The sequence below is a fragment of the Aspergillus fischeri genome, genomic scaffold, assembly GCF_000149645.3.
Source record: "Aspergillus fischeri NRRL 181 1099437636266 genomic scaffold, whole genome shotgun sequence".
NCBI lineage: Eukaryota > Fungi > Ascomycota > Eurotiomycetes > Eurotiales > Aspergillaceae > Aspergillus > Aspergillus fischeri.
Window position 1 is genome coordinate 605,480 of NW_001509760.1, and position 17,547 is coordinate 623,026.

Genomic DNA, 17,547 nt, shown 5'->3' on the forward strand with positions numbered 1-17,547 from the left:
ATGATGCGCATCTCGGCTCCCCGAGCACGAAAGTTCCAGTTGTGGTTTGTGTGGGGAGTCGAGCTCGCTAATTCGTTGCGTCGGACGGCTTCTGAGGATTTACTCTACAAGCTTACAGATAAATGTCCATTATACTACTAGACTGTCAATATTCTGAATCATTCTTCTACAATATCATCATCGACATCTCTTCTTAAGGTGCTTTTGTTGGGTTGTGGGTTTGGCTCTTGGGAGATTTGAGGCTTCTCGGCTAAACCCTAAATGATCTCGAGGCTCGACTATGACAAGACGTGGTGTCGCAGGAGACTTTTGGGCGTAATCTTAGCTAAGAATTGTAATCGACTAAATGGTGAAATCGTTCATATTATCTATGGGCTGAAGGGAGGAATGAGTTTGTGCCTGTCATCGATGTTGTCTCGCCTAGTAGAGTGAAAGTGGTCCTCAACTCCTCGCGAGCGGCATCACTTACCGAATCCGGTAATCTCGCCAACTACCTGCCTGACGCCAGCCCTGATCATGAGATGCTGATCGCTTATATCGCAGATCGAGCGGGCGGATATTCTGGGTCTATTACTTCACCTATATCTTTATTGCTCTGCTTTGAAAGGAAAATAGTTGCGCCACGGGTGTTCTTCCTGGAATCCCAGGACTGATTTGATCTTGGCATTGGTCAATGGAGCCTCGAACTCTTCCATCTGTCTTGTAAACGGGACATTGGGGCATTGCTGCTTGAGAAATTTCTCTGTCGGGGTCGTGCTCGTGATAGTATCATTCGTCGCGTTGAAGATCTGAAATCCAAGTCCCGACTTCCGAAGGCCCAAGTCGCACATCCGACCTAGGTCACGCGCGTCCGTGTAAGACCAACCATGGGGCTTCCATTTAGCGGGCTCATAGACGTAACTGTGAAAGAGCTGTTGTTCGTATTCTTCAGGTGCAATCACCCGCCCAATCCGAAAGACATAGATATCGGCCCCAAACCGACCCGCGAAACCCCTTGCAACTCGCTCCCCGCACACTTTGGCAATCGCGTACGTATCGGTTGGATTCGCATCGACTTCTTCGTCTACCGGAAAAGATGGATAATCTGTGTCACCCAGCGCGAAAGACACGCCGTACACCGTGACACTGCTAGCAATAATGATCTTCCTGATCCCTAATTTACAGGCGGCCTCGATCACATTGTACGTAGAGACCGTGTTCGTTCGGAAGGTCTCGTCATCAGGTGCGAGCATGTTGCGTGAGTAGCCTGCGAGGTGAATGACCGCATCTGGGGTCGGAGGAAGACCCGGTGGAAATGGTTCACTCAAGGCGAATTGACCAGACATGGCACTGAAGACCTGACCTGACTGGGTCAGGTCAGTTCTGAGCGTGCAGACTTTATCATTTGGGCAAGGAAGTAGATCCAGATTCAAGATCGTATGTCCGGCTTTAAGGAGTTCTGCGATCACATGTTGGCCGGCTTTACCGGAACCTCCGGTGATAATTACTCGTAGACCCATGATCAATAATTAAAGTATCAAGAGAAAAGATGATTCGACATAGCAGTAAGGACTCTGACCAGAGGCAAGTTCTTTGAAGCGACCAGGTTGGGGGAGATAGGCAGGTCCTCACGGGCATCTTCCCCGCTTCCCCGCGCGAGGTCGTGGATCCAGAGCTGACAGGCCGGCAAAGTATATATCCATCTGTAAAGTGAGCTTAATGATATTCAAAAGATTGAGATGATAACCGAACTAGATATCATGATTTGGATCAGTATCGAGCGAGGAGGAGCGAAACGACTGGAGGAGCATTCGAGGGAAAAGATGGATCGTACATAGTGAAAATATAGAGCACACGTATATATGGATAGTCAATTAACAAATTGCCTGAAAGAGGTTCAAGACACAGATTTTTCAGAAATCTGAGCCTCTGTCCATTCCCACAATCTCTTTGCCATGTCCGCATCCGTGGCATACTTGTTGTTCTTAGCATGATTCCCGATCGGAATGTAGTATGCTCCATTCGTCAAAAGCTCCCTCTTGACCCCAGCAGCCCATAGCTGGTTCAGAGCGCCTGAACGCACTGACCGAAAGACAAGTGAGAGAGCAGCAACGCCGCATCTTGAGACAGGACTCGACGCCTTCGCCTGTTCGTACAAGTTGCTGGTCACAGTACCAGGATGAACGGAGACAGAGAGGAACCTCGGGTACCGGCGAGCAAGTTCAGAGGCGAATAGAATATTGGCAGCCTTGGAAGCGGCATAGCGTGTCCAAGTACTGGCAGCCAACAGCGCATCCGTAGATGTCATGACATCGTACGACGGAGCGGCGCAGTTGGCCAAAGAGGCCAAAGTTACTACCCTCACGTCGGTTGACGCAGGGTTGGCAGCAGTCTTCTGCAATACCGGAAGCAGCAATTTCGTGAGCAAAAAGTGACCGATATGGTTTGTCCCAAATTGCACTTCAAATCCTTCTTCTGTAGTTGTTGGCGGGTTGCCCATGGTACCAGCATTTAGGATCAGGATGTCCAGGCGATCGCATTCGGAGGTGAACTTCTCAGCAGCGCTGCGAATCGAAGCGAAAGATGCTAGGTCGAGAGGAATATGTCTGATATCCACAGGGGTCGAAAGCTGCCGCTGAATGTCGGCGATGGCATCGTGAGCTTTTGTCGCATTGCGCGCACCCAGGTATATGCGGAACGGACGATGGTGCGCGAGCTGAAGGATTGTTTCTTTTCCAAGGCCAATGTTTCCTACCGAAGAGGACACGAAATCAGCAAATGATGGCAACCATAGAGGGACCCTTGAAGGACACGGTCTTGAAGATTACCTCCAGTAACAAAGATCACTTTGCCGGAGAGGTCGGTGATATCACGTCTCGGGTCAAAAGGCGCGCCCAAAAGACCGAAAGTCGATTCATTCAATGTAGGGCCGACGCTTGAGTAGAAATCCAGTGGGTGCAAGATAGCATGGGATGCGAAGGAGGCAGCGAAAGCAAAATTGCTAAGGGACATATTGCAGGATAAGCATATCAGCCTGGACAGAATTATCAAAATTATCCAAAGACGCTCCACGTTCTTCTTTCGCTAGAATTGTTTGCAGCTGTCCATGATAAGATAAAGGAGCCATGAAGCCACCATGGTTCAGATATGCGGACAGAGTTCCTGGATCGGCGACCGAGGCTCGTCTCCCATGGCACAAATGTTGACTAAGAACCAGGGGTAATCAACTAAGTTAGTGATGCTCCAGCCTACCTTGAAAACAGCTGATCAGTTGTACAGTTACACCTATGAGAAAGTCCGTTGATGGGCCGTTAGACGCACAAACATCAGACTGCATCTTGCGACCAGGCTGGTGGATGACCCATAAGTTTGCTTGTTAGGTAGTTTCCGCGTAAGTCGAAATGGGGTCTAGGATAGTCATGCATGGAAACCAGTCGTCTCCTTGCTGCAGCTAGCTCACACTTCTTGTCCTCTACCGCATACACGTAACAAGATAAATCATCCTTAAATTTTAGTCCTCCTAGCCTGGGGTCGACACCAATTTGCTTGGAAAACGGCAAGATGCGCTTTCTTTGTCTACACGGCGCGGGGACAAGCGCTGAAGTATGTTATATCAGATCTGAATCTGCAAATGCAGAAATCGCAGGCTGACTGTCGAGGATAGATCTTCGAGATTCAGTCAGGTATTTGAGCCACGCCCAAAGATTATTTCCCGAATTGCCGGTGTCATTGATCATGCAGTAACAATCAAGCACAGGCGGAATCACCCAAGAGCTGGAAATTAAGGGCCACAAGTTCGTATTCGTCGATGGACGACTGACCTCCCTGCCTGAAGCTGGTCCGTAGACATGACAAGAGTTTCAATCTGCTACAACTCTAGTCCTCTAACCCAAAACACAGAAATCGAAGGCATTCTGGACGGCCCGTTCTTCTGCCACTACCCCCGCGACATTTTCCCCGGCGAAGACCTCGCCCGGGCATTCGAGTACACTCTCAACATCATCGAGAAGCAAGGCCCCTTTGATGGCGTGATGGGCTTCTCGCAGGGCGCCGCGCTTGCATGTGCTCTTATAGCCGACCATGCCAAAACCAATTCGAAGCCTCTCTTCAAGGTCGCCGTGTTCATCTGCGGTGCGACACCGTACAAAAGCTCCGGGCTTAAAGAGCTTGTTGCCGAGGACGGGAAATACCCCGTCACAATCCCAACGACGCACATAGTGGGTAGGCAAGATCCGTATTACAAGGGAAGTATGCATCTGTACGGTATATGCGACCCATCTAAGGCCGTTTTTTACGACCATGGTTCAAAGCATCATATCCCTTTCGACCAGGCGAATACTACTGCCATGGTGTCCGCCATTGAGAAATCCATCGAGCGGGCTTTGAATAACGAGTAGGTGATTTGGCGCGCCACGTGGTACTTTGGACACCAATCCATAGACGATGAATTATGATAGTGTCACGAAAGGAACCAAGTTCTATGACCTCCTAGCCCAGTGTAGCAACTTCTAGAACTATGCAATTGCAGGCGAAAAGTGTCGCTCGATCAAAGGATGCCGATGTTCAACGCTGCTTATTAGAAGCAGCTCGTGTATTCCTATCTTTTGCGCTAATTCTCATCAATAGGATAGCAAACAGTAAAATCAAGACACCGAAGACAAGGCTTTTCAAATATGTTCCTGCTAAACCCTGAGTCTGGATATGGTCATCAAGTCATAATCCGGCAGAAGCCAGCCCGTCGTCCTCTGGAGGAATAACTTTCTGAAGGAATCGCGCCAGATCCTCAATCTCTACTGGATCGGCGGAGTGGCCCAAGTCACTGGAAAAGAGAAATAAGCAAAGAACAATTTACGGCGGCGGATATGAGGAGAACTCACGGATAAGACTTGAACGTGACATTCTCCAAGCCGATCTCTTTCATCTTCTTCGCCGACAGATCACCGAAGTCGAACAGCACGACTTCATCTTCCAAGCCATGAGGGAGGAAGAAAGGAGTCTTCTTATTCGGCCAATCCTCCGGAATGTAATTCTTGATCTTGTCACTGAGAACGAGATAACTGGACAGACCGAAGACACCGCCGAGCTTCTCTTTGCAAGTAATACCAGTAAAGACAGATATGGCAGCTCCTTGGGAGAAGCCACCCAGAACGATCCGTGAAGGCTTGATGCCCTTATCAATCTGTTCCTTGATCAAGGTGTTGAAGTAGTCGCGAGATCGAAGGATACCCGGCTCGTCCTGGTGCCGAATGGCTGATTCATAATCGAGCTATTGCAAGAAATATGTTAGCAAAGAGATCTCATCTCAATGGCAAATTAAGCAAGGAGTATCTCACCTCGCGACCAAGCTTCGTCAAGTCGTGCCATCCGGGCATGGTCATTCCGAAGTTCTGATTTAACGAAACTGTTAATCGACTCCGTTGATAGTTGTATGACACATGGATCGTCTCAGCTTACCACTGTGATCGGAATCATTGGCGCATTTGGGAAGATGAAAGCCACCTCACCGAACATGCCGCGGCGACGCCAGTTCTGAGCAAGAGACATCCTTCGTGATGACACGAGTCAACTAGACCACTCCGACAAAACCTTCTCAAAAGCAAATCTTACCATCCGGCGCCACTAAGAGAACAAGCAGCAGAAGTCAGTCAAGGGTCAATGGCATAGCACCACAGCAAGCAGCTAACCTGTCGCCCAGTCCATGGGCCATGATGACCGTCGCCGTGTGTTTTTTGAGCGCCGGCACAATGTACGGTGCGCGGGGAGGAGCCATCTTGGCAGTAATGAAATTTTGACAAGACTGCAATAGAAGTCCGATCAATCCTGATAAGTACAGAAGGAAAGATGTAAGGATAGAGTTGCGTCAAACCGATGCCTCAGGCAGATGAACCCCCGCGATTCTGCCGCCGAGGTTACATGCGCGCTTCACCGCCCCACATTCCATAGGTAGTGAGGTACCTTGGGTATCTGTCAGCAGTCAGCTCAAAGACAATGTGAATATCAGCCATCGCAGGCACACTTTGTAGCATGATTAACAGCATTCTAAGCTTATACTCTCCACTTTTGAGATTATCTGTGGTATTGTTATATATGAGTGGTGTGTCCACAACATTAGACAGTGCTGAACGGGGTTGTGGTTCAACCCAGCCGTAACCGTCTCGACGTACCCAGGGACAGCTTCAGGGGATCGGTTTGTTCATCATGTGTCGTATATCTGCAAAGATCCATAGAACGTCTCCTATCAATAATAACCTCTCAAGAAGGAAGCAGTCAAACTACCTCAGCTGAGATTTCAATTATGGCATATTCTGATTCTATTCAGTACAGTGGACAAGTTGCTAACAAGCCTCATAACTAACATTCCCATAATCAAATCCCATAACATGTCTGCAGTGTCTGAAAAGGGCCAAGAAGGTGCATCATCAACAGCACTCTCTTTACTGAAGACTTTGTGAGAATATCGACAGACTCACGTTGTTCCTGCCCTACCCTAGTGTAGTACGAAAGAAGCGTCCGCTATTCTATTTACCTGAGTGCCTTCTCCGCGACATCTTCGAGCTCCTTCAGCCAGTCGATCAAGCTTGTCTATCCCTGACCTGCAAGCTGTTTTCGACCTCTTCTGTTCTGTCTTGAAGCGCGAAGAATTCCGCTTTCCGCGACTCCTGCACATCAGACTTCCTCGCCTGTGTCTGAACAAGCCGGATATACCACGGAATCAGCTCCTCCTACGGCTCGAAGACGCCCGCTGGAGACTATGCGGCACATACACTGTGCAGCTTCCTTATATGCAGTACGATGTAGGAGGGGAAAGGGTAGAAAGGTGCTACGTCGAGCGAGACATTAGATTATACCGGGCCACGAGGCAAATGAATAACTAAGAACAGAGGTTGACCAGCTCTGTCCTGATCGAGTCAATAACAGCAGACATCAAATCCAACTCTACAACGTGGGTCTGCCATGTAAAGGCCAACACCATACACCGATCACCACCCGTGATAACAGAAACCTCAAATGCATTCCCAGTGACACTGGCAGTCTGAGAGAAGACCATTCTTCCAATCCGCGGTTTGGCGGGATCTTGATCCGCAGCCAGAACACCAACATTAGAAACCTCAAAGCTGCTTTTCCTTGCCTTGCCGACTTTAGACAGGAAGAGGTCATGAACATCATCCACGTATTTGAGAAGGTTGGGACTGGCGTTCTTCCCCTTCAGACTCAAGACATTCTCAATGGTTTTCCGCGCGCGTCTCGCCTCTTCCCATGGGAAGCTGTCACTTGTAACGTTATTGCGGGAGAATGTGTCCTCGAAATCCTGGACCCAGACGCCCATTGAATCATCCGTGATGATGTCAGGCAGCCACCTGCGCGTTGACATTGCACCAGTGCACTTGACGCTCGTGAACTTTTCGGGTAGACGAGCGAAAAGCGAGCGAGCAATGGCGGTTTCCAACACTGCGGTGATGGTGGTGTTGTTCTGACGACAGCGGTCCTTCAGGGCTGAAGTGACATGTTCCGGGAAGACGATATGACGCAGTTGGGTCTCCAGTGGTACGATGATCTCTGAGCCGGTCCAGAGGCCAGGATCTGGCCATGACCAGACTTTCTCTTTGAACAGAGTGGTAGCAAGGTAGAAAATAGACACCGGGAGGGGATGAACTGCCTCGGAATTTGGCAGCAGCGGCACCTTGGGTGGAGCTATGACTGTCTTGACTTCTTCGAGGCCTACTGATGCGGCGGTTTCACGCAATGCCTGGAGGAATGTCTTGTGAAAGGCTTTGCCAGATGTTCCATCACCAATGGCATGGTGGTAGACAAAAGCAGCGGTGAATCGCCGTTCACTCGTAGCATCAGTCAACACACAGAGTCTCCAGTAGGGTAATGGTGGTGTAAAAGGCGTGTTATGTTGTGTAGTTAGCAGTGTCTCCAGCTCAGTGTCTGGCTCATCTGCTTCTGGAAAATCATGGGCGCGCTTCTCAAATGAGACCGACTTCTCCAAATCAACCTCTGGGAGACGCGCAAAGTACGGTTCCTTGGTGTCTTCGCCCACGGGGACAGCGGATAGAATTGGATGTTGGTTAATGAGTCTTGCGCAGGCTCTGTATATGTAGTCCTTTACAGGGGAATTGTATGTTTCTGGAAGATTGTAGGTAGCCGCTATAGACGCATTCAAGTAGAATTTGAGATGATGTCTCGCTGTGGAGTAGCTCTCTAACAGACCTGGGGATGATCAGGTTTGGGTGCAACAACAGAAGCAAAGGTGCTTACTCACCAACTGCACGCAGCCGCTCAAATTGGTCCATATTTGACTAGAACAGCAATATTTTGTAAATTTATGCCTCTCAAGTTTCTTCGTTACTCGAGAATTTTGTAAATGCACTGGTTCTGAATGCGAGAATTGGATACGATATCATTGCAGCCTAGACAGTAACACACGTGACTTTGACTACCATAAGTCCATGATACGGCCAAATTTCAGAAGGTTATTTAAAAGCTAAATCATATGTCATTTGTTGGTTCCAGCAATAAGCGCGCATATGGTACAGTTGGGCATGCAGTATCATCAATTCATCTTCACCCGTCACTATCACAAATTCCATTGAGACGCATAAATCATATCATAATGTATGGATCAATCATCTACAGAACGGCAAGACCACCAACAACGGCTGCGCCCAGAATTCCCCAGGCAGCAGTCTCCAGAGCGACGGCGCCAGCAGTCGAGGATGCGGTGGTACTCGAAGTTTGGGTAGCCGAGGAGTGGCCCGAGTGGGAGCCGGAGTCGGAGCTGCCGCTCTGTGCTTGACCGTCGGCAGTGGATTCGTTGGCATTGCGCTCAGCAGCCGCGCCGGTGAATGCAATAGCGGAAATGCCAGTGTTGTTCGTGCACGACGAGGGTTCTTCAGACTGCGCGGTCGAAGAGAACTGGATGTCGGCGCACTAGAAGTTGTCAGTCCGTTGCTTCTTGATGTTCACTTAGGCCATGGACAATTAACATACAGCGTAGAGACCTCCGCTGGGATCACCATTGGACTGCACCTGCAGAGTCGCGTTCATTCCGTCGGTGATGTTCGTGCCCAGCACAGACTCGTCGAACACGACATGAGGCAGACAGAATTCGCCCAATCCCTCAATACGGAAAGTGGGATGGAGAGTGATGTTGAAATTGGTGCCGGGATCGTTTCCAAGAGCCAAGAGGACCTCAACAGCAGTTTCATCGTGACCCATCCTTAAGGCAACAGGGAAGGAGCCCGACGAAAGAGACACCTGAGTCCTGTTGGAAGATTGGCCCAAGCCCCCGCAGGGAAAGTTAGCCATTGTGTCCTCATCGAAGCCGCGACTCGTGGGATATTGGAGTCTAAAGTGAGCGGCGACAATTGGCGCGAAGCCAAGCAGGTAGGCAGGAGAGAACTTCATTGTGGCTCTGATGTTGATTGTTCAGAGTATGAGACGGTGAGGTGATATACAGACGAAGTCTAGGGAAAGAGGGGATTGTAAAGGCGAGGAGGATTATGGTATCTTCCTAGAAGTGAATATGGTTAAACAATGTTGTAATTGTAGGAGTTGTCAGTGTCACTAGGATACCTGGTTACTCTTTATATACAAGGAAGCACAGATGATTCAGTTAATGTCCGGAGACTGCGGAGCTTCAAGGTCAAGCCTCCATTTCCACATGGAGCATCTTCCTTTATTAGGACCGACTCTAGCCCTGATTCTTGGCAGACAGTCGCTCGGTTCATCTAAAGTGTTCTACCTGTTTATCTATGATCCAGTGACAATTTCTGTTTCTTTGGTTCTATCACAGAATCATCAGTGATAGCTTGCCAGCTGTCTTGGACGGAGCAGCCCCACATAAAGCTTTTGGCGTGTTACAGTCTGAGCAGAAATGAGCAAATTATTTAACCTTATCAGGGTTAGCGCCTGGACCCTGCACGCCGGCTAAATCAAATTGGCCAATGACTGTCGATACTCATGTTACACCTGCCGAAACCCGTTCAAGCCAAGGACTTGGAGTTGGAGATTGCTTTGGGGTTTGGGCGTGGATAGGAAGGTGCGAAGTTTCCATCGCCCAGGTTTTATTTTCTGCGGACAGAATTGCCCAAAAGAAATACACACAGTGAGCAGATACAACCGGATATCACGTTAAAATGGACAGCGGTGCGTCAATCAGCAGCTACATAGAAACTACAAATTGAGCCTTGAGGGTAGTTGAAACAAAAGTATCTTCGAATTTGGTTCCTCAGCATCCTCCGTGCATAGATGAAGACACATGTAATACATCACTTGAAGAAGCGAAGTGGTTGGTGTATATTATTGTCTGAGTGATAAATAGTAGGGGTTGAGATAGAACGCAGGTAGATGATATCGAGGTCTAACCCAATGCTGATAATGCCGTATAATGTTGCCGTTGAACTCCATGGCGCCGTTGCTAAATCCAGAACTCATATTTAAACACATTCATATCATTTTAGTGGTCGTGTTCGTTCCATTGGATGTATCGTCCCACCACCAGCTCTCCGAGGAAAGCACCAGCAAGAACGGAGCAGAAATAGCCCACATTCATTGTCATCACGGCTAACATGCTGCAAGTGAAGTTAGCCAGGAGTCACGCAAGGAGAGAAAGAGAGCGCGCATCAAACATACAGCAGGTAGGACACGCCTGTAATACACAGGAAGATAGCTGCCCGTGGAAGGTCGACACTGAATCTCCAGGGGATAGGCTCTCGCGAAACTCGTCGCACAACCTTTACTGATTCTTCCACGCCTTGAGCAGTTACCAAAGAAGCAACCTTCGCGTCAGGGTCTTTGTCGATACGACCGGCTTCAGATGATTTCCCCGCTATGGCGATGTAACGGCGATTGAGATGAGCCGCAAGCCAGTAGTGCTCCATGGAGGCTTTGAAAGCGACTAAGCAGCGATTGATGATGGCCAGGACGATTAGGAAGATGCAGGTGCCTGCATAAGCACCGCTGGAGGACGGTGTCCATGTTGAGGAGAACAATGGAGTGTCATGACTGTTGGTGAAGACCATAGTCATGGTCATTGATGATGAGGAAGACGTGCTCGAATGGCTCGAGTGATCCATGTTCATATCTGCTGTCTATGTATTATTGTCCTGATAGGAATGCTTGCGAAATGACCAGAGCGCTAGGTTTGCTGGTCAATCCTCGTACCCCGAGGATCGTACTGCAGAAGTGGTTATCGACTTGAAAGATGCAACTGGAAAACAACGCGTAATGACATGATTGACGAAAACGAGCGAGCACAGCAAGTTTAAAGCCATCAATTCCGAAATGGACCCGTCCCCTTCTGGGCGGCGGGGATGTGTGAGCATGTTTCTGTCCTTTTAGAAATAGTGTGAGTGGGCGGGTTGAGCACATTTTCGAAGTCAGCACCCAATCAGCATTGAGTATTTTGGCTGTTCCGCAACGTCTTCAGATCTAGATTGCCCGAGATGAGCAGATTATTAGTGGGCAGCTGCTTCTCATTGATTGTCTATGATTATTGTTAGACATTTTTCCGAGTTTACTCTTGGCTCTATTTTGTAGTAAGAATGCGCCGCCACGCATTCTTTACATTCTCACCTTGAATCCTTTCTGTCGCTGTCATGCTTGGTCTCGCAAAACTGATAATCAAAAACTGATAATCGAGCTTTGAGACTCTCGGGAGCAGATCAGATTAATCTGTACGACGACCAAGGAAAGCTTAAAGCAGCACAACCTCGTCCATGTTGGCTGTCATACCGAATACAACCACCGCCGCGTTATCGAGTTGCAATGAGAAGCGAACAGCAGCCGTTTTGATTGAGGATAGGAAATCTTTCGCCGCACAGCGCATATCGACTCCCTTGCTTCCGTAAACTATCTGCGCTCTTCGACACCGCAGACATGGATGGCATGTCCATGAGTGGCATGGGCCATATGTCCATGGGCGAGGGGGTGCCGGACGTGTTCTACCTTCAGCGGATGTACTGGGCCGTTGTCGGTAGTGCTATTGCTGCTGGAACTGTTGCCAACATGCTTAATCGCTTCTTAGCATACCAAAGGTGGGTTGCACAGTTCCTTCAAGAGCTATGAGGAACCCGGATACTCAACTCGACACAGATTACGCGATTCCACTCTCACGCCATCCAAGCCGAAATCACTCTTTTTCAGCTCATATGCCACATTAACAGCTGTGGTTCGTGAAGCGAGCTATGCGACCTTGCCTCCGATAACGATTCGCGGTCGATCCTTCCACTTCGCTCCTCTGGGACCGATTGCCATCATTCTGGCCAACCTCGTAGTGGTCCTCGTTTTCTGCTTTTACAAATTGGATACGACGAATAAATGGAAATGGGAAGACGTCGGCTATCGAACCGGCTTTGTCGCCATTGCCCAGCTGCCATTGATCTTTCTGCTGGCGGGAAGACAAAACATCATTGGATTGTTTGTGGGGTTGAGCTACGAGCGCCTGAACTGGTTCCACCGTTGGATTTCTAGGACTCTATGGTTGACTGCGACCATTCACATGGGCTTTTGGTTCCGAAACTGGGCCCGATATGACTATATCACGTATCAGCTGCAGAACGACGTGCTGACACAACGAGGATTTGCTGCATGGTGCATTCTGACATTCATCGTCATATCATCAGCGGCGCCAACTCGTAGACTGAGCTACGAACTGTTCGTCTTGCAGCATCTGGTAACGTTCGCTGGGTTCCTTGCTGCAGTCTGGCTTCATGCGCCGGCGGAGGTCAAGGCTTGGGTGTGGATTTCCATAGGATTTCTGGTGTTTGATCGGGTAGCTCGGTATGCGTGGGCAACGTATGCCAACCTGTCAATCTTCCATGTGTCGAAATCAAATCGGCATCCTCTCTGGGCGAACGTCGCAACTTTCACTCCATTACCAGGCAACATCACTCGAATTACAGTCGAGAATCCAGGTGTTCGGTGGAAGCCCGGACAGCATGTGTTTCTCACTTGCCACTCCATCGTGCCTCTGCAGAGTCACCCGTTCACCATCGCTTCGATTCCGGACGACGGGAAGATGGAATTCTTAGTGCGAGCCGAAAAGGGTGGTACAAGGCGGTTCTTCCGTTTCGCCTCGAAGCACCATCTCACCCTCGGATCCGGAGAGGTATCAACTGCCCAACGACCTCGTACGGTGTTTATCGACGGTCCATACGGCAGGATCCGACCCCTGAGGCAATTTGACAGCGTCGTTCTCCTCGCAGGCGGCATGGGGGCCACTTTTACCATTCCCCTATTGCGAGACATCGTCGCAGGGTGGAAGGCAGAATGTGCTGGAAGTTTTAAGCGTCGTCTTGCGGCGACCAAGCGAATTCGATTCGTGTGGGTCATCAAGTCCCGCGCTCAACTCAGCTGGTTCGAGACTCAGATCCAGTCTGTATTATCCGACGTCGACGAATGCCGACAGGCCCAGCCTGATATGATCAGAGAACTGGAAGTGAGTATCTACATCACTTGCGATGAGAAGCTGGAGCAGCAGCCACCGAAAACCGCCTGTCTACAGCCGCCATCTCCGCCGACCGAAAACCCGAAGGCCATTGAACCCCGCAAAGAGGAATTCTCCGAAAAGAACAACCGCATCTCCATCCAATCCGTCTCCGCGTCAAGCTCAAGTGGACAAGATCCCGCGAGCACAAGCGGCTGCCTCCCCGGCGGAGGCTGCTGCTGCACAGCTGCGGTAGAAGACGAGGACGAAATCACCGAACACAAATGTACCTGTTCCGGACACGCTCCGGCATCAGAGCCCCCAAAACCAACCCCAACGGCTGCAGCCGACGCCGACGAAAAACGTCAACCCGAAGCATCAGCGCAACCAGAACCCGCGCAATCCCACCACCTCAACCTCCTATCCGGCCGACCGCAGCCACGCACCATCATCCGCAAGGTCCTTGAAAAAGCAGAAGGCGAAAGCGCCGTCGTCGTATGCGGACCAGAGGGACTCTCAGACGACGTCCGCCGCAGCGTGGTGTATCTCAGCGACGAACGGGCGGTCCACAAGGGGACCGGCGCCCAGGGGATCTACCTCCACGTCGAAACATTCGGCTGGTAGCCTTCTTTTTCATGTTTATATTCACGATTGATGAAGCCGTAAATATATATCCTGTAGATATTGTATTCAATTAAACTCCACCCTCCTGTGATACTTGTACCCGTACGGAGGACCCCGAGAGGTCCTTGTGCCTGTAGAAGTAGAGCAGAAGCTATGACCACCCCCATGACGTAATCACATCACCACCACCTCCAAATCCAGCACTCACCTCACCTTACGGAGTTACTCTACCATCCATCAACAACATCGCAATACATAATACAAAACACATAACCAGACACCTCATCATCTCTCCAACCAGAACTAGTTTTCAAAATGGTCTTCCGCTTCGTACGTTTCTCCTCCCTCCTCACCCACTCAAGAACCATAACCCTCAAGCCCAACCACAACCCCATTGACTAACTAACAACCAACAGCCCAAATCCCTCGACCCCATAACCCTCTTCCACAGCCCTGCCCTCGCCTCCTCCAAACGCGCCCACACTATCCTCCGCCAAGCCGCGGCCGTCGCCTCCGAAACCGCAACAGAGGACCAAGCAAGCGACCACCTCGAGCACGCGAAGCGGCAGCGCGGCGAGTTCCAGCTGGAGGTGACCACCGCGCCGCCGACGCCGGACCAGCTGCGGAATATCCTCGACTATGTGGGCGGGGGCGTGAAGCCGTCGGATCTGGTGCAGGGGGCGAAGGACGCGAAGGACGCGTTGGAGTTGTTTAAGAAGGATGAGGGGAAGTTTGTGAGGCCGGTGGTATGTTCTTTTCCCTTTCCTATTTTTTCTTCTTCTTTCTCTTTTTATTCTTCGAGGGCCTGATCGGATAACTAACAATGGACTACGCTACGTAGACTGTTGACTGGACGCACGGAAAGGCGGTTGTCGGGGATAATGAATCGGAGATCCTGAAGATGGTGCATCAGCTGGACGTGGATTAAGCTCGGGCGGCATTACCTGAAAGTCCGACAGGAAAGAAGAGAAAAATAGACTATGTTTTCAACCTGACTCCTAAGCATACGCATACCGACTTTCTATGTATCATACACGCATAATCAATACACGCACAACTCCAGTCCCATGTATCCCAGGCCCATTTGGTGACCGATGAGTATGCATACAGAAAACCATTTAAGAGACGCCGCAAAACCGGTTTGATGGTGGCCAATTCGAGATCCAGCTCGATGCCAGGATGCGTTCATACGCGAAGAAAAGGACATTTGCAGGGGCTCATCCCGTCTAGAACATGGTTCCGAACGACCCGTCGGTTGCAATCGGCTTCCGCGGCGAGCTTCGGCCAGTGGAATCCACGGCGGGTTTGCGATGACTGTCATGCTTGTCAGAAATATATCTTTCCCCGTAGAATAGAGTGAACATACCGGAATGTAAACCCAACAAACAATCCCTTGCTCATCTTCTCTTCTCTTTCGGCCATCTCTTCGAGCGCACGCTGTTTCTCGTGGACCTCCTTGTATTTGGCCATGTCTGCTTCGTTGCTGAAATCGTCAAAGTAGCCGGCGTCTGTTTCTGAATCCAGCTCTGGTACGAATGGCGCCTTCTGCTCACGCAGGCGACTAAAGTCAACCTCGCTGAAATAGTCATGCGCATGGATTTCCTGGATGCTTTTGGCTCTGTTCTCCTTGGCCGCCACGAGCTTGGTGATGAGGCCCCAGGTCCGCCGCGAAAGGAAATAGTTGGGGTCCTCGTATACAGGCTTCCGGAGTACCTTCTGCCAATTCTTCAGGTTCTGCCACGTTTCATCGACCGTGGCCCCCGCAAAGGGCGGGTATCCAGCCAAGGCTTCGAAGAGCATGCACCCCAAGCTCCAGTAGTCAACCGTAAAGTCATATTCCTCACCCTTCAATACCTCGGGCGCCATGTAATCAGGCGAACCAACAATCGATTTGGCGTAGTTGACCTGACGCTCTCGAAGCGAACGGTATCCCTGACGACGCTCGGCTGCAGTTCGTTGCTCCATCGGGCGACCAAACGGAACGGGGGTATTGCCGACTTCCTCCAACTTCACACGCATGGACTCAATCTTTCCTGGATTCAGCATTCCCGCCGCCAAGCCAAAGTCCGTTAGCTTCACGTGGCCAGTTGAATCAATCAAGAAGTTCTCTGGCTTGAGGTCGCGGTGAATGTACCCCAGCGCATGGAGTGCATCGATGCAGCTGAACATCTCCGCAATGTAGAATCGGGCATGGCGATTGTGCAAGACGCCAGTATTGTTGAGCAGGGTACGGAAGTCACCGCCCGGCACATATTCCATTGCGAGGTAAATCTGCTCATCATCCTGGAAAGCGTAGAGCAATTTGACGAGCCATTCACTCTTGGCCGCCGTTAAGATGTCTCGCTCGGTCAGAATGTGACGGATTTCGTCCAGCTTAAATAGGAGCTTCTTGCTCATAACTTTCAACGCGCACACCTCTCGAGTATCTTTCTTTTGAGCCAGATAGACCTGTCCATAGCCACCCTGGCCGACTTGGGTCAGAATCTGGAAGTCGTGCTGACGCAGACGGGTGCGACGCTTGCGAAGATGAGCACGCTCGCGACCTAGATACTTGAGGAGGGCTGGCTCGTAATCGTCAATTGGGGTCGCAGGAGGATCGGGGTAGGCGGCACGAAATTGGGAATAGCGGGTCTGGCGGTTGTGAACGTAACTGAGTAGGTCAAAGTAATGGTCGAGGAAGTCTATGCAAAAGCAACAAGCATATTAGCACTGGAGACCAATCCGACATGTATGCGCAATCGTCACTCTGGAAATACACTTACATAGTTGAGTCACATTGACCAATCGCTTGACTCTGGGACTCTGCAGCTTCTCCATCTCTTCTGGCGTCAAGCCACGCATCTGAACCTGGCGCCTCTGGAGAGTGTCCAGATCTCTTTGCTGATATGGCTCATGACGAGAAATTGCGGCGGCGGCGGGATTGGGGCCTAGATCCTTGGCTATTTTGAGAGGACTCGGGGGTGTGTTTTCTTTGTTCGATCTGCGCGTGGGACTTCCTGGTGACTGGCGGATAACACTCTCGCTGAAGTCGTCCATTGCTCCCTTCGGGGGAGCAAACATGGGGTGGTTGTAATGGTTGAAGGTGTTCTTGGTGGGAGAGGATGGAGTTAGCTTCATCGCTTTTTCGAAGACATTAGGTAGGTCAATGGCGCCAGGCGGCATTCTGTTCTTGCTGGGACTGCCCTGCGGGGTTTGGGCAGGACTGGTGAAGCCATTGTCTGCGGGAGTCGAGGGGCGATCGAAAGGGTCATTGCCCGACCGGGTATGCAACAGAGGAGGGGGATTTGGAAGACGCAGACCGTGACGCTCTGGCGATTCACGAGGGGTATCGAGGGTCATCATGGCCGCAAGTGTCGCCAAGCGAGTATGAAGGCCGGAGAAAGAAGAAGTAAAAGAGAGAGAGGAGGGAGAGAAGTCAGCCAGTATCAGAGGGAAATGTGCCCAATTGGTCTCTGGACGTGGCTAAGGCGAGAAGGGCGAGGCGAGACTCCTCCGCCAACGGGGTAGACTAA

At 50.5% G+C, this 17,547-nt stretch overlaps 10 protein-coding genes across 10 annotated transcripts, besides 1 other annotated feature; 3 read left to right on the plus strand and 7 right to left on the minus strand.

Annotated features, from left to right (window-relative positions):
• Positions 1-587: 587 nt before the first annotated feature.
• Positions 588-1,499, minus strand: NFIA_049080 (NAD-dependent epimerase/dehydratase family protein; the record flags this gene model as incomplete). The annotated part of the gene is made up of 1 exon (XM_001257466.1): positions 588-1,499. The coding sequence occupies one exon, from the start codon at positions 1,497-1,499 to the stop codon at positions 588-590; it is 912 nt and encodes a 303-aa protein (XP_001257467.1).
• A 377-nt stretch (positions 1,500-1,876) lies between these two features.
• Positions 1,877-2,991, minus strand: NFIA_049090 (putative short-chain dehydrogenase/reductase family protein; the record flags this gene model as incomplete). The annotated part of the gene is made up of 2 exons (XM_001257467.1): positions 1,877-2,730; positions 2,808-2,991. The coding sequence occupies 2 exons, from the start codon at positions 2,989-2,991 to the stop codon at positions 1,877-1,879; spliced, it is 1,038 nt and encodes a 345-aa protein (XP_001257468.1).
• An 836-nt stretch (positions 2,992-3,827) lies between these two features.
• NFIA_049100 (uncharacterized protein) lies at positions 3,828-4,376 on the plus strand (the record flags this gene model as incomplete). The annotated part of the gene is made up of 1 exon (XM_001257468.1): positions 3,828-4,376. One exon carries the CDS (start codon positions 3,828-3,830, stop codon positions 4,374-4,376), a length of 549 nt encoding a protein of 182 aa, XP_001257469.1.
• Positions 4,377-4,692: 316 nt separating this feature from the next.
• On the minus strand, positions 4,693-5,749 carry NFIA_049110 (palmitoyl-(protein) hydrolase; the record flags this gene model as incomplete). The annotated part of the gene is made up of 5 exons (XM_001257469.1): positions 4,693-4,798; positions 4,857-5,245; positions 5,313-5,366; positions 5,434-5,524; positions 5,664-5,749. 5 exons carry the CDS (start codon positions 5,747-5,749, stop codon positions 4,693-4,695), a joined length of 726 nt encoding a protein of 241 aa, XP_001257470.1.
• Positions 5,750-6,850: 1,101 nt separating this feature from the next.
• NFIA_049120 (uncharacterized protein) lies at positions 6,851-8,276 on the minus strand (the record flags this gene model as incomplete). Its single annotated transcript, XM_001257470.1, has 2 exons — positions 6,851-8,193; positions 8,246-8,276. 2 exons carry the CDS (start codon positions 8,274-8,276, stop codon positions 6,851-6,853), a joined length of 1,374 nt encoding a protein of 457 aa, XP_001257471.1.
• A 337-nt stretch (positions 8,277-8,613) lies between these two features.
• Positions 8,614-9,390, minus strand: NFIA_049130 (putative GPI anchored protein; the record flags this gene model as incomplete). Its single annotated transcript, XM_001257471.1, has 2 exons — positions 8,614-8,913; positions 8,974-9,390. The coding sequence occupies 2 exons, from the start codon at positions 9,388-9,390 to the stop codon at positions 8,614-8,616; spliced, it is 717 nt and encodes a 238-aa protein (XP_001257472.1).
• Positions 9,391-10,441: 1,051 nt separating this feature from the next.
• Positions 10,442-11,066, minus strand: NFIA_049140 (copper transporter family protein; the record flags this gene model as incomplete). Its single annotated transcript, XM_001257472.1, has 2 exons — positions 10,442-10,556; positions 10,618-11,066. 2 exons carry the CDS (start codon positions 11,064-11,066, stop codon positions 10,442-10,444), a joined length of 564 nt encoding a protein of 187 aa, XP_001257473.1.
• Positions 11,067-11,596: 530 nt separating this feature from the next.
• Positions 11,597-11,622: a microsatellite.
• Positions 11,623-11,862: 240 nt separating this feature from the next.
• Positions 11,863-14,035, plus strand: NFIA_049150 (ferric reductase family protein; the record flags this gene model as incomplete). The annotated part of the gene is made up of 2 exons (XM_001257473.1): positions 11,863-12,020; positions 12,079-14,035. The coding sequence occupies 2 exons, from the start codon at positions 11,863-11,865 to the stop codon at positions 14,033-14,035; spliced, it is 2,115 nt and encodes a 704-aa protein (XP_001257474.1).
• A 315-nt stretch (positions 14,036-14,350) lies between these two features.
• NFIA_049160 (uncharacterized protein) lies at positions 14,351-14,963 on the plus strand (the record flags this gene model as incomplete). Its single annotated transcript, XM_001257474.1, has 3 exons — positions 14,351-14,365; positions 14,452-14,781; positions 14,877-14,963. The coding sequence occupies 3 exons, from the start codon at positions 14,351-14,353 to the stop codon at positions 14,961-14,963; spliced, it is 432 nt and encodes a 143-aa protein (XP_001257475.1).
• Positions 14,964-15,261: 298 nt separating this feature from the next.
• On the minus strand, positions 15,262-17,377 carry NFIA_049170 (serine/threonine-protein kinase; the record flags this gene model as incomplete). Its single annotated transcript, XM_001257475.1, has 3 exons — positions 15,262-15,349; positions 15,402-16,716; positions 16,798-17,377. 3 exons carry the CDS (start codon positions 17,375-17,377, stop codon positions 15,262-15,264), a joined length of 1,983 nt encoding a protein of 660 aa, XP_001257476.1.
• Positions 17,378-17,547: the final 170 nt, after the last annotated feature.